Source organism: Fukomys damarensis, unplaced genomic scaffold, assembly GCF_012274545.1.
Source record: "Fukomys damarensis isolate Sample0158 unplaced genomic scaffold, DMR_v1.0_HiC HiC_scaffold_21, whole genome shotgun sequence".
NCBI classification, from domain to species: domain Eukaryota; kingdom Metazoa; phylum Chordata; class Mammalia; order Rodentia; family Bathyergidae; genus Fukomys; species Fukomys damarensis.
This window is the reverse complement of record NW_022900933.1, coordinates 39,601,533-39,616,073: the sequence shown is the minus strand read 5'-3', so window position 1 is coordinate 39,616,073 and position 14,541 is coordinate 39,601,533. Positions and strand designations below refer to the sequence as shown.

General features: G+C 54.2%; 1 protein-coding gene across 3 annotated transcripts in view; it reads right to left on the bottom strand.

Annotated features, from left to right (window-relative positions):
• Dync1h1 (dynein cytoplasmic 1 heavy chain 1) overlaps positions 1–14,541 on the bottom strand; it is a 46,718-nt gene that overhangs the window by 20,055 nt on the left and 12,122 nt on the right. For all 3 annotated transcript variants that reach the window (XM_010607218.1, XM_010607219.1, XM_010607220.1), the window contains exons 11-34: positions 13,927–14,073; positions 12,248–12,388; positions 11,787–11,963; positions 11,583–11,693; positions 11,387–11,506; positions 10,726–10,965; positions 8,785–8,940; positions 8,592–8,705; positions 8,250–8,360; positions 7,968–8,177; positions 7,719–7,865; positions 7,434–7,600; positions 7,170–7,343; positions 6,498–6,663; positions 6,234–6,422; positions 5,924–6,118; positions 5,114–5,396; positions 4,766–4,866; positions 3,705–3,864; positions 2,761–3,004; positions 2,453–2,636; positions 2,052–2,264; positions 850–1,088; positions 419–575 (exon numbers count right to left, since the gene is read on the bottom strand). In XM_010607218.1, coding sequence (XP_010605520.1) covers positions 419–575; positions 850–1,088; positions 2,052–2,264; positions 2,453–2,636; positions 2,761–3,004; positions 3,705–3,864; positions 4,766–4,866; positions 5,114–5,396; positions 5,924–6,118; positions 6,234–6,422; positions 6,498–6,663; positions 7,170–7,343; positions 7,434–7,600; positions 7,719–7,865; positions 7,968–8,177; positions 8,250–8,360; positions 8,592–8,705; positions 8,785–8,940; positions 10,726–10,965; positions 11,387–11,506; positions 11,583–11,693; positions 11,787–11,963; positions 12,248–12,388; positions 13,927–14,073 — 4,146 coding nt within the window. The remainder of the gene's footprint in view (positions 1–418; positions 576–849; positions 1,089–2,051; positions 2,265–2,452; positions 2,637–2,760; positions 3,005–3,704; positions 3,865–4,765; positions 4,867–5,113; positions 5,397–5,923; positions 6,119–6,233; positions 6,423–6,497; positions 6,664–7,169; positions 7,344–7,433; positions 7,601–7,718; positions 7,866–7,967; positions 8,178–8,249; positions 8,361–8,591; positions 8,706–8,784; positions 8,941–10,725; positions 10,966–11,386; positions 11,507–11,582; positions 11,694–11,786; positions 11,964–12,247; positions 12,389–13,926; positions 14,074–14,541) is intronic.

Sequence of the window (14,541 nt, the reverse complement as noted above, 5' to 3'; positions counted from 1 at the left end):
TGAGATCTCCCCGGCGGGAGCGTGGGCTTCTTGGGCCTGGCGTCTACACAATGGGGTGGACACCCCAGTTCTCCAGGGCTCTGGACCCAAGCCCGACAGTCGGCCTTCGCTGCCTTCCACATGGTCACCGCCTGCCCTCTCTTGGCACATGCTCTGCAGGTGCGGGTTTCAGGGTTGCTGGGAGGCCGAGGCTCCACTTACTTTGGCCCACACTTGGCTCTGAGCTGAAGCTCACACACCTCACAGAAGACAGTGGAAATCAGTGCATCAGGACCTCCACAACACACTACTGTAAGAGCTGTGTGTACCAGCATCCCGGAACTTTCTACTTAACCTCTACCAACTGCAGTTGACCGAGGTGGGGACTTGAAGGGAAACCAAGCCAGGGGGTGCTGCTTTGCGCTGGGAAGGCACTCACGTTGGGCGGAAGGCTGAGCCGCTCCCCATTTGGCAGAGTCAGAAGCTTGTTGTCATCTAGCACAGAGTTCAGATTCTCTACCCACTCGGGGTCCACGTCGCCGTCGAAGACGATCCACTGGCGCTTCTGCAGCTCACCCCTCACGTTGTCTATGATCCTGGCCAGGAGGAGGATTAGAATGGAGCTGTTAACTGGATCAAGATCACCCTACCAAGTTTCTTTCTTTTTCCCAGTGCTGGGGATGGAGTCCAGGCCTTGTGCATGCCAGGCCTGTGCCCAGAGCCATCCTGCTCACCAGCCCTGCCTGCCATGGCTTGTAAGTGAATTAGAACCCATCAGAGCTTTGGCTGGGACACAACACACAGCAGTGACTGAGAGTGCAGCACCCAGGCCCACGTTCCCACAGTGCAGACACAACCCGGCCAACGCACTTTCTCAGCACGTGGGTGAAGAGCCCGTCTGTCCACTCTCGGGTGTTGGGGTCCAGGGTGCCGTAGAGGTGGTCTTTGCTGATGGCCTTGGGGTCAATGATGTGGGCCACACCCTCCACGCCCTCCAGCCGCTCCAGCGCCTTCAGCAGCACGCGCCAGGCCGTGCTCTTTCCGCTGCCCGAGGGGCCCACCATCATTAGGCCATGGTTGATCTGGGTGATCTGGTACAGCTGCAGAACCTGCAGGCCAGGACCACACTGGGACATCTTGGGGGCAGGCTCTCAGCCTCCGACAGCATGCAACAAGCATATTCTAAGGAGGTTTTTCTTTCCAGTACTGAGGACTGAACCCTGGGCCTTGCACTGAAGTGCTCTACTGCTGAGCTGTACCCTCAGTTTGTTGGGCTGTTTGATAGGGCCTTGCTAAGTAGCGTACAAAGTAGTGCTTGAAAGTGACTCCTGCCTCAGGCCCTGAGTAGCTGGACCACCATGCCTGGCACTTTCTATGGACTCTTAGCAGTCGTCCTACAGTTTGACTGCAAAGAAGTCACAATGACCATACCCTGCACTGTGGGGGGCTCTGCGTGAGCCAGGGGGACAAGCAGCAGGACAGGAGACATCTATGGGGTTGTCTTGGCAAGGGCATGTCACCTCCATGGACAAGAGGAGACTACACGGGTAAGCTGTGCTCTAGGGCAATGCACCCAGCTGCATAAGCAGTTGCACAGAGGAAGGGAAGAAACAGAATGCTGAGCACAGGGCCACTGGAAGTCGGGTTGTTAAACTGTGGTCTGGGGAAGTCCTGCTGGTACAATTTTTACTGGCATAAACAAATGTCCATTAGTTACACCACTAGAATTTTTAGAGAACTTACTATACCATGTAAAACAAATTTTAGCATTTGCTTTCTCCTTGTTTAAAACAAGGGAAAATTTAGCTATGCACAGTGGCACACGCCTATAATCCCAGCACTTGGGAGACTGAGGCAGGAAGATCAGCAAGAATTCAAGGCTAGCCTGGGCCACATGAGGTCCATGCCCAGTCTGAACCACATAGAAAAGAAGCAAGCAAGAAGGAAAGAAAGAGAAAAGCACCCAAATGGGCCTGCCGCATCCCACACCTCCCTGGCCTTCGTGGGCAGAGCCCTGCTGTGTGGTAGTGAGTAGGGCTGGGAGAGCAGCGATCCACGCCTGACCGAGTTACCTTCTCGACCCACATGCCGCCCACTTCCTCTCCGTCGCCGTAGGTCAGGTACATCTCCTGACAGACTTTCTTCAGCTCCTCCCGGAGGGCTGTCATCTCGCCCCGGTGGTACTGTACTCCCGGAAACACGTCGGACAGGAGACTGAAGAGCAGAGGGATGTCCTCGGCCACCAGCTTGGGCACCATGGTCTCACAGACACTTTGGATCAGAATCTGTGGGAGGGCGGGGGCACAGCTCATACACCGCCCCCGCCCCCCCTGGCTCCAGAAGGCAAGTGTAGCTCATGAGCGACGTGATACACCGTGCTCCCACATGCCTGTGGCAACCTTGCCCCATCCACACCTCCTCAGGCCACCACTCCATGTTCCACAAGGACGCTCAGAAGGGCACCCACACATACCTCTTGCTCAGGTAGGTTCTCAGCAATCTCTCCTTCATCCACCACCTCCCCGCGCTCTTCCTTCTCCCTCTTGATCTTCTGGATTCGCTCCCTCTTCACGTTACCTGCGCTCACCAGCACACTCTTCAGAGCCCGCAGACCGAAGTCATAATGGCTCTGAGAGGAGAGCTGTTCATCACAGAGCCTAAACCAGAAAGGGTCTCTTTAAAAGCAGCACTTTTCAGGCACTGAGTGCCAGAGCTAAGGGCTAAGGTCAAAGGCACCCTCATGGGTGGGACAGCTTATCCGGGCGGCCCAAGGCCACTCACTTAAAGAATGGGACGATTTTGTTGGCAAGGACTTCAGCTGTGCGGAAGCCCTGCGAGTACAGCATGACCTGGGCGATGAGCTGCCGGTCCGGCTTGGTCATGGCGAGGCTGCGGAACAGCTTCTTGAGGTTGTCAGGGAGGTTGGAGCGGCCTGCGTAGCCAGGGTTCATGGTGATGAAGATGGCCATGTCTGGGCTCACCTTGACTTGTTTGTTCAGCAGTTCGCAGGTAATGGGTGCGGAGGCTGAAATTAGACACAAGGCCAAGATCTCTTGAAATGTCTCCCTGTGACTCAATCCCCACAGGCATCTGAACTAGAACACCTGGCCCAGGGCTACCCGGCAGGAGCACAGAGCGCCCGGCCAGCCATGTGGGCAGGGGCCCCCAGCTAGCACTGAGCACCACAGCCAGAAACTCAGCCAAAGCAGGGTTGCAAGTAATATGCTGGCTCAAGGTACTGGACGCCTTTCCTAACGCCACAGAAGCACAGCAAGGCTCTTCTCCAGCCCGCTGGAGGCCTGGGGACGGCAGCCGCAGCAGAGGAGTGTAACAAAGGTGCAGGGACCACTTTCTCTGACCTCCTTCTGTTTACTTGGGAGGCCTGTGGAGTTCACTGTAAGGCAAGTTGCTACTATGGGATAACAGGAAACCCCAGAGGTAGGACTGGCCCCATTCATTTTCTGGGCCTGACCGTGACTCCACGGCAGGTGCCTGGGACCGTGGAAACAGAGGCCTCACTGCCCGCGCAACAAATGTGCGGGAGGGCGTGCCACCAGGGCCTTGCAGGCCAAGGAGGGGCTGCTCCAGGACCAGGGTACCCCCTGCTGCAGCACAGCACCCAACTCTCACTCACGTCCTGCAGCCCATGCCTGGCATCGCCCCCCAGCGAGTTCTGTCATCTCCCAGCACCCTCTCTGAGGACGCTGTGGGCGAGGGAGCCTTACTCTTATCGTAGTTGGGGTTGGAGTGTTCTCGCAGCGCCTCCTGGATGCACTGCACCTGCTGTGACACGGCCGACAGCATGCGTTCCTCCAGGCGATTGAACTCGTCAAAGCAGCCCCAGGCACCCACCTGGCAGAGCCCCACAAAGATGCGTCCCATCGCCTAAAATAGAGAGGAGGAAGTGGAAACTACCTGTCAGGATTGACTCTGGGGCCCCAGGGTCCTGTCAGTACCCTCACCGTCAAGGTGACTGTCTGGAGACAGGCCTTTCAGCACTGATGTTAAATGGGGTCATACAGGTGGGGCCCCCACCAGATGGGATGGCTGGGGTTCTTGCTCTTTTGTTTTGTTTTTGGTGCCAGGGACTGAACCCAGGACTTTGCACGTTTAGGCAAGGAGTGTTCCACTGAGCTCCACCCACCCCCTAGGACTGGTGTTCTGACACCAGAGCCCCTCTCGGTGTGCAGAGGAAGGATGGGCAGGACCTGATGATGGCTGTGCACTGGGAGAGCCCTCGGATGGGACACCCAGGCTCCAGGAACCCGAGAAGTGGTGCTGGTGTGTGAGCCACGCCGACTAAGGTACCGTCTGCCTGGGGTGCGCTTTACACTTAACCTGGTTCCAGAAAGTCACTTGAAATGAGAATACAGCATCTTCCTACCATGGTGGTCACTGGGGCGAGAGCCACACCGGGGAAGGGGCTGAGCGCCCAGACAGCAGGCCCTGCCCAGACAGCTCCGTGCTCAGGTTCCAAATGGCCCACCTCACACAACCCTGACTTTATATTCTGCCAATTTGTTGACTGAAAAAGCTCTCCCTTATATTTATTCTGAGATATAGCCATCAAGCATTTCTTCCAAAAACTGCTTTATAAAAATGGTAAAGAAATCACTTTGGAAACATGAAGTTAAAGCACACATACTGGATTCCTCAAACAGTTCAAAACAGCACCGATCCTTACAAGGTCTCAGGAGCCAGATAAATCACGCTGAACAACAAGCCTGATGGCTCTGAGGGGGACTTTGGGCCATCAATTTTAGATGACTCTCAGAAAGCATCTCACCTGGAAATCGAAGGTTTCATCACAGTTGAAAACTAAAACAAAGCGTCCGAGCTGATGGCCAAGGGCTTTGACAGACTCTGTCTTCCCAGTTCCAGCAGGCCCTATAATTTGAAGCAGAGCTTTGAGTACTCAAGTGATCAGCTAAACAGGAATGCACCTTATGAGAACTTCAGAAGCAATCCATTTTCAAAGTCAAAGCAGACATACCAAATACAGACAAATGTAAGGTTTCAGAACGTACTAAACTATAGAATGTAGTAGGAACTATATCAAAGTCATTAGCTTGTTCTTCAAAAGGCTTGTGTGTCATTTATAACTTTGTCTATGCAAGTGTGTGGAGCAACTCACCAAATGGGGACCCCCCCAGCCTGGCCTCCAAGGCTTGTGTCATGGTCAGATAGCAGCGGTCGGTGAGGGGTGTCTGGACTAGCTTGTCCTGCACACCCAGGTACTCAAAGCCATAGTTAAATTTGGCGTTGGCCATCTGAATGGACAATTGCTGCAGCACATCAGTTTGCTTGGGGTCAAAGTAAAATCGCATCTGGCTCAGCCATTCGAAGGATTTGGTGTTGTCAATCTTGCTTCTGATCAAGGACCTGGTAACGTCCCTTTGGTGAACTAATTCTGTAATCTGGGGAAATAAAAAATCATAAGCTAAAATCACACAGTGCAACCCCTGCGTGCGGGGATCATTGGTGATTGAGAGTATGGGTCTGCTCACAGTGGCTCTCAGTAAATATTCCAGAACACAAATCCACCTGCAGGAGACAGGACTGTGATTAAGGCCCCTGTGCCACCCAGAACCAAGAGCCATAGAGATGACGGAGAAAGAGCGGAAGTCATGACTTTACGGGGGTGGGAAGGGGCTTCCTCCGTCCCTGCCCTGCCCACAGGCCAGCTCGCGGGGCTCAGAGCCAGGCTGCTTAGTGCTGCCGCGGCTACTCGTCTTAGGAGGTGACTGATGAGAGGGAACAACCCTGGCAAAGCAAGTCAGTTTTCCTTCTGTGCAGCTACTAGATTTCTGGATGTCACCAAGCCTGTCTTTCAACAGGACAGGGAGTCAGGGCCCTGCCCGAAAGCTAGGACACTGTCAGGCACTGTGGCCTCGCTGCTGGGTGGGAAGCACTGTGAGGTGGGCAGGGCTGGTGTGCAACTGACCAAGTGCTCCAGCTTGCGCCTGCGGAGTGGCGGCTGCTCCATGAGGACAGAGTCGGCCAGCACATTCAGGGTGACCTCCACATTGCTCAGCACTGAGTGCAAGGGAGCCATGTCACTGCCCCCACCTACACTGCCCAGTGCGTTCTCCACGTTCTCAGACCAGGCTATCTGGGCAGACAAAACCACAAGCTGGGCCTGAGAGAGAGAGAGGGAGAGAATTAAGTGCCAGAGTCATCCCGCTTGTGGAGTAAGCCCCGCCTCAGCCTCCCGCTTCTGCAGTCAGGGCCCACTGGCCCGCTGCTGTGAGAACCTGGTATTTATCAATCCAAGTGATGTAGGTGTTTGGGTCGATGGAAGTTGCTTTCCCGAAGATCTCCACTTCGGTGACAGACTCAGCCAGGAGTCTCGCTAGGGTTACCCTCATCTCCCTCTCCACCAGCGTGAGCCACTCGTTGATCTTGGGGTGCTCGGTGATGGACACGGGGGTTTTAAACATGACCTGAAAAATGACACGTGAAGGGTTAAGATGCACGCAGATGGCTGCATTCAGGGCACAAACACAGACGCCAAGTACCTCCTCTCCCTCCCGGGAGGAGATGCCCAGGACCACAGAGTTGTCCTCGTTCAGGATGATGCTCGAGACGCCAGCAAACATCTTCTTGAAGTGTTTCTGCAGTTTCGCTACATTCTTGCTATTTCCAATAATTTCCAGCAAATCTTCATCACCCACAAAATAGAACCTAAAATTAAGAGAGCATTTGAGCTGCTACTATTTTTTTACATGGAAATAAGGTGAACCAAGGAAGAACACAAACTGCAGGAAGGGAAAGAGGATGTGGCTGCTGGTAGAAAACCTCCAGCCTGAATTCAGGTTATACCCAATATCTTCCAGATCTCAGCAAAGATATGCATTTACTTAACACAATGTGAAGGAAGAACTGAATAGCTTCACTGTATTTCATGAACTCATTTTTAGAAAACCTGCTCCATTCATCCTAAGCAAACTTCAGTACTTGGAAAGGAAGTGCTGCCACTTAGAACAGCTGGAGGCTGAGGGGCAGGCTGCCAGAGGAGGTGGCCAGCCTCAGAGAAGCTCAGGACGGCAGGGCACAATGAGACACCGAGGCACGGAAGGCAGATCCCATTCACGAAGCCACTGCCTGGCTAATGAAACCCCCGACGGCCCGACACCAGGCCCAGAGGGAGGGGTGGCTGGAAAAACCACAGCTGAAATCCCTGTTCTCACCTGGGGAAGGACGAGCGCTCTCTCTCCAGGTACTCCCCCAGTGCTTTCTGGATCTTTCCCAGCAGGTCTGCCAACCTTTCCAGCGACCTCTGCACGCCCTGGATGTTCAGGACGTCCATAACAAGCGGAGACTTAGACACTTTTTTCATCAGAGCCAAGAACTCCGTGCTGATACTGCAAATCAAACAGTCTTTAGGGAGTCAGTCTTAGCAGACAGTGCCCAGCACCTGTCCCTGCCCACAAGGCTCCCACTGCAGGCCGCACCTCTGGAACCGCTGTGTTTCCACGGGCAGCAGGTGTTTGATGTCCGCGCTGCCTGTGAAGATGCCTTCCAGGTAGACCCACCGTCTCTGTACATCAATCCACACATCAAAGAGAGCCATGATCCTGTTCAGCTTGTCTTCCCAGCTCAGTGCATCCTCTTCGAAGACCTGGGGCAGGGGGTGCAGGAGGGCAGAGCTCACTCATAGGAAGTGGAGGGTTAGGACCCCTTCTGCTCAGTCCCAAGGTGCTCCAGGGAAAGTGGGCAGAGCACCCAGACAGTGGCACCTTGTAATATGGGGACAGCTTCATGGCCGAGACGCTGTTGATGTGCTCCTTGACCTTGTTGAAGAGGTCATCCCAGCCGCGGATGAGGCGGCACTTGTTCTGATAGTTGACCAGGTCCAGCTCGTATGTGTTCCACACCTCTCTTATCTGGTCAGAAGTGGGCAGGGGTCAGCGGTCAGCACGCTCAGGGCTGGAGGGCTGGAGGACAAGCTGCAGACACACACAGGGCCTGATACTCAGAGTGCTTACCTGCTTCAGGAATTCCTCCAGAGCCATTTCCCCTTGTGCCACCAGCAGCACGTCCTTGACAATAGCTTCATTTTTCTGCAGGTCGACGTCCCAAATTTGGCCAAGGGTCAGCTCAGAAACGACCCAATTCACATGAAGCCTCTTCATCAGCTGCTTCCAGTGGCGGTCTTTCAGTGCTTCCGACTTTAGCTCAATCACCAGCATGTTGATCTGTGGGGGAAGCAGAGGATGTTGGAGAAGCAGGTGCACGCGGGGATAGCCGCCCTGAGTGCTGTCACCTACCTTCATGTACCCTTTCAGTAGCCTCTGCACAAACTCGTAGGATGCATACTGCCGCAGGCGTGCAGGGAAGTTCTTCAGCTGGTTCAGGAGGCCGTCTAGATTTTGCCGAAGCTGTTGGGACAAACACAAGATATTTCATTTACCAGCATTACTTTGAAGGGTGAAATATTTTAAAAAATGGTTAAAAATAAAATTTCCTTAAGTTGGATAAATGATTTCAGTGATGCGCAGGAAGCTACATGACACGGTGTAAACGCACAGTCCTGTGTGTGCAAGGGTGTGCCTCAGCGAGGTCTGTGACTGTCACAGACACCAGACACCTCTCAATGAGGGGAGACGGACCTTGCGAGGTTGAACCGAAACCCATGGCTGCTCCTTCATCTGATCGATCTGTTCCCAGACCTTCGAGAGCTCCGACCAAACGCCTTTGAGGTCCTGCAGTTCCTCCAAGGCCACCTGGGAGTGAGGACAGCAGAGTGTCACACCTCACAGGCCTCGGGCTGGCCCAGACCACACCACCTCCTGTGCAACCCACCTGCACACGCTCCTCACTGCCGCTGAGCAGTCCGGTGTCAGTGAGCTCCAGCGCCTCCTTGGCCTTGGCGCACTTCTCCCTGTCGTCCTTCAGCCGGCTGAACTTGCCCTCGTAGATGGTCAGAGCCTGCAGTGCCTCCTCGGGCCGCAGGTTGCCCTGGAAGCAGGCAGGGCACAGGACGCGACACCCATCAGCATCGAGGAACTTTTGCCAAGCAGTCTCCCAAACACGCGTGCGCACTGCTGAGTGAGCAGCTGGCAGCACCTCACACTGCAGTGCACATACAGCTTGGCTGTGTCTCACGGGGCTCTGGTGGGGCACAGCCTGCCGGTCATGCCTTGTACTGCACTCACACGCCTCTCATTTCGATAACTTCTAAGAACGATTATACAGCTAGTCAAGGTGGTGCAGGACTGTAATCCCAGCACTTGAGAGGCTGAGGCAGAAGGGTTGTCACAAGTTTGAGGCCAGCCTGTGCTACTCAGTGAGTTCAAGACCAGCCTGAAGTAATATTAAGTCTCTGTCTCAAAAACAAAACACCCTCCCACCAAAAAAATTGCACAAAATCTCGATTTCCTACCAAAGCAAATCTGCACCTAAAGTTTTAACTGTCACACATCCTGGGCAAGACTCTTGCCTACTGGCATATTTGTAACCCAACAATACTGGAACAGTGAGAACAGGTAAAACAACAGCAATCCAACCAGACACAGCAGTGCACGCGTGTGGATCCCAGCACTCGGGCAGCTAAGGTAGGACAACTGTTTTAAGTTCAAGACCAGCCCAGACTATATATAGAGACCCTGTCTCAAAAAAATCAAAAGACAAACCCCTCAAACCCCTGGCCAGAGATTTAGCTCAGTGGTGCCACTGTCTGCCTCGAAAGGGCAAGGTCCTAAGTTCAATCCCCAGTAAAAAACAACAACAACAACAACAAAAATCACACAAACCCCCAGCAACAACCCAACCAAAATGAAACCAAAGGAGAACATGTGGGCTGAGGCACAGAGGGGCTCTGCGGAGGGAGTGACTCTGGCACATCATGTCTTCCCCACAGGCCCGCTGTGAAAAACCTGCATTCCCAGCGCAGAAACCAGATTTTCACCTGAAGCATTTTAATAGACTTTCCATTTTTATTTCCCATGCTTTTCTGAATGCCTAAATAAAAGTCTGAATCCCATCCCCACAAGCCAATGTGCTGCCTTCCTCGCCTCTCCCAGATCCCTTCACTGTCCCCGCCCACCCCGTCTGCTGTGGCACGGTTGCCTGGAGGACAGCTGCACTGTACATGCACTTGCAGAGCAGAAGCGGGTTCAGCAGGCTCTGGGGATGGAGCTCAGAACGCACTGGCATCACAGCTGGTGGCAGCAGTGTGAGGCACGGCATGTACCTAACATCAGATGCCAATTCAAGGAAGACTACAGCCAGAAAGCAGCACAACTTTAATCCTTAAACACATCTCCTGATTTAAATGACTGCTGTCCTGGTCAAAAAGAGGCTTACAGTGGCTTTCAATTCACTATTGCAACACTACTTTTTTTGTGCTTGAGACAGAATCTCACAATGTAGTCCAGACTGGCCTGGAACTTGCACCTCTCCTGCTTCAGCTTTCTAAGTGCTGGAATGACAGATTAAGTACTGCTTTTTAAAAACTGTTTTGTGGCGCTGGGGATCCAACCCAGCACCTTGTGCACACTAGGCAAGCTGTCTACAACAAAGCTAAATCCCTATCCCCTGCTTTTCTGAGAGGAGCCTGCTATGTGGCCCAGGCTGGTCTCCAGCCTTCTCCCACCTTAGCCTCCCATGCAGCTGGGGACCCAGGTACACACACCACAGGTGTGGACCACACCTGCATGCACACACTGCTTTCTTAGTGACAGAGAGGCAAGTGTCCAGTGCTGACAAACTGAGGCGCAGCAAGGCTTCCTGTGCGCAGCTTACCGTGACAGGCTTGGTCTTCTCCCAGTCTGTGAGCAGGTCGATGGTGCGGCTTTCCACAGCGCGGTCCTCCTGCACGATCTTCATCTGCAAGTTTGCCACCTGCTGCTGGATGGCGGAGTCCTTCCGCCGCATGATGTCGTTGAAGGCCCCCCACTCACCCTCGATGTTGTCAATGTACAGCCAGGATGGCGGGAACTGGAACCTCTGCTTCTCCAGCAGGCGCTGGCCATTGCGGTAGAGCTTTGAAAGTGAGAATACAGATTCAATTTTCCTGTTCCCTGAGAAGGGGGCTTTATGGCTGGAGAATGCCAAGGATGGGTACATCTGCTCTGGCGTGGCTGTCCGCCCTGAGACCCCTAGGCAGACAGGGTCTGCCATGCCAGCAGGTGCTGCCCAGCTAAGCTCGCCAGGCAGGGTGCAGGCAAGGTGAGCCTCTCCCTCTCCCTACTGCACCAGGAGTTGGACTGACAAATGTACTGCCACAGTGAGAGAATCGGAGTCACTGCAGGCCACATGGTACTCGTCTGCCCTGCACTTTACCAAGCACAGTGCTGTTCCCGGCATTTCGAGATGGTGCCAGGGGGGTCAGGGGCACAAGATGGCACAAAGTTAGACAGCGCGAGTGGTCCAGAGTGGGAACTAAGCAGTGCTCAGAGCTCACCTCAACTTGCTTCTCAAACTGCTTGATCTTCCGCTTCAGAGACTGCACGTAGGTGATGAAGGTCACCGCATCGGAGGTGCTGGCTGTGTCCACAGAGTGCTGCTCCAGCTCCTGGCGAGACTGGGGGCAGAGGGCGGTGTCCCACCAAGTCCGCCCAGCCCTGGCCCTGGCCCTGGCCCGCAGCCCCACGCCTCACCTTTGAGATCTGGGAGTGGAATTCCGTCATGTTTGACCCCAGCATTTGCCCAAACTTGCTGAGAACCTCCTTGTGCCAGGAGTCATACTTCAGGTTCACCTTAGACTGGACCTGCATAGCGCACGCAGGGCAGCATGGCATTAGTTCTCTCCCGCCAGCTCACTCCGCTCACCCATGCCGGCTGCGAAAACAAAGCCGGCTCACCTTGCCATAGTCTATGACGACGGGGCCAAACTCCTTCTTGGTCTCTGCATTGTCAAAGGTGCCTCTGGCCTTCCGGATCTGGACCAAGAGCGCCTGCCACTTGTTGAGATCCTCGCCAAGCCTGTTGTAGATGTTCTCGGCTTGCATGTCCCACAGACACTGGTACTGCAGCCAAACCTGCACGAGAGCGCAGAGAGACACTGCAGCTTGTTGCCTCCTGGGCCTCCTGAAAGCGCCAGATTTCCACCCCAGTGGGAAATGCCCATTTTAAATTCTCAGAACTTTCCTATCTAAACACATAATTTACTGTTCTTGAAAGCTTTGATTAAAACCCAAAAAATCTGTGCTATCATTCACTCTTTAAATAAGCAAACACTGGCCAGTGAGCTGCTTGACCCGCAGCCAAGGCCTGCGCCAAGCCCCAGCCTCCGGAGTGTGTGGAGCAGCCGGGAGCTACCTACCTTGACGTACTGCTCCACCTCGGTCACGATGCCCATGACGGCAGAGTAGGACTCCTCCAGGGCCACCGGCCCGTCAGGCATCCGCGTTAGGGCATTCCGATAGAACTTCTCCTCTTCCGTCAGCTCGTAATGCACGCCCACCTGATGACCAAAGCGGAAGTGAGCCAGTGGCTGGGCCAGAATGCAGATCTCAGAGAGAAGCCATCAAATGGCAGCTAACAGTTGATACTGACCTAAGAGCTCAATAGAAACATTAACACCAATAGGAAGTCTGTTTATATTGAACACTAACGCCAACAAAAGGAATGCAAGATTGAACCTACCCAGAAAAGCAAAAAGCACAGCACTGCCAACAGCAGAGGGGCCAGTGGCTGAGTCCATGAAGCCACCTGCCCACCACACACCGGCTGCTAGGCCAAGTACAAGAAACCAACCAAAAACCCCACTGCTCACATGGATCTGCGTCCTAAGGGAGGGAGCCGTAGTTCAGGGATCTGAGACCTGAGCAGGAAGTACAGGTAGCACAGGGCAGGTTTTGTGTCCTTTTTTGGATCTTGTTTTTTGCGGTGCAAGAGATTGAACCCCAAGCTTGTGCATTAGAGGCAAGCACTTTGCCACTGAGCTATGCCTGAGCTTTCGTTGTTATTTTAAATGGGGAAGCGAGGAAAAGCCTCAACAGAAGGCAGAAAGCGAGCAGATGGACAGGCACAGGCGGGGAGGGGAAGCCAGGTGGGCACTGGTTCCCAGAGACTGAGCAGGGCGGAGGCCAGCACCCGACTCTGCTGGTGTTGGGGGCAGTCAGTGAGGTGAGAAGCAGCAGGGCTGAGGTTAGAGCAACACAGCACAGGGCGTGGCACCTGGCAGGTGGGCTCGGCTTTCTGTTGGGCAGCCCGAGAGGAACAGGGTCAGGACCAACTCAGAACGGAAGGCTTCCCCCAGCCGCCACACTGAACACTGCTTCCAGGTACAGTAGCAGAGTACAGGCAGGCGGGAGGCTAAGGGGGTGACGCCACACTGTTGGGGGCTATAGAGATGCGCTGAGGACAGGGTCACCCATGGGCAGCGGCACCCACAGGCCTGGGTTGGACGGGCTGGGTAACCAGCATGAGAGGGGGGTCTTAAGCTACAGATCCATGAGACTGCTGCGACTGGGACACAAAGGATGCCAGAGGAGGGTGAATAGCAGAAGGCCAGGAGGGGGAGGAAAGACTGGAGGGCAGGGGATCAGAGGAGCCAGGAAGCAAGGGAGAGAGGCTGGTGACCCTTTCAAGGGTGAAGCCCAGTCCTGTTAGAAGGAACCCAGCCAGGCAGGGACGGCGCAGTCTTCTGTACTCTGCTCCAGTTCCAGAGGCACCATTATCATGGCACACTCTGTCTTATACATAACCGGGGGAGTGGGGGTGGGAGAGAGCAGGTACAATGAAACCAGCCACAAGTGGGTCAACAAAGGCCACCGTTCTTGCTGCTTCAGTGTATGTCTGACATTCCTCTAATAAAGTGGGGGAGACAGCAGCAGCAGGCAGGGTTATGAAGCAAAAGAACAAGGGCTATCTAGAGGCTATGGGCCAAGCTGCCGAGAGCCACACCACCTGGAGCCCAGCATGTGACAGATCTGTAAGCAGCCGATCCCCAGGCCCTAGAGAGGCAGCTCTCACACAGGCTCTGCATCCCAGACTCACCTGGTACCGCTGGCTTTGGATCCGGGGAAGGGACAGCACCACCATCTTCCAGGCGAACATCTCCTGGTACAGCTTGTACCTGCACTCCTCGATGGGTGGGTTCAGGTAGATCACCTGGTTGGTTATCCTCAGCTCATGGACCACGTTCTGGAAGAGCAAAGTTTAGCTTCAGTGGCCGAGGCCTCATCTCTGCTCTCCCGGAATTATGAAGGAGCTTTGTGCCAACCAGAGTCTGTATGGATGGCATTGTATCTGTGATTTGTGTCCCTCACCGAGATCTCCAGAGGCTGGGGCAGGTGCTGCTTTGTCTCTTCCTGGTCCCCTGGGTGCTAACACACCTTTGGGCTCAATGAAGCACTACCGACAGGGCAAATGGAGGTAGCACTGGCTGTCACACCAAGCCCCACGGAGGCCCCAGCCAGAGAGCCACACCAACCCACCCACTTGCATGGCTTCCCCAGGACTCAGCGTTTTAAACAGTGTGCCCTGGAATGAATGTGTGCACTACCAAAATGGAAAAAGATTTTAAGTACTAAGATAAAAAAAATGAAAAAACAAAGCTAATTGCCTCTTCTGTATCAAAGTCGTCTTCTTTTTTTTTGGCGGGGGGGGGGG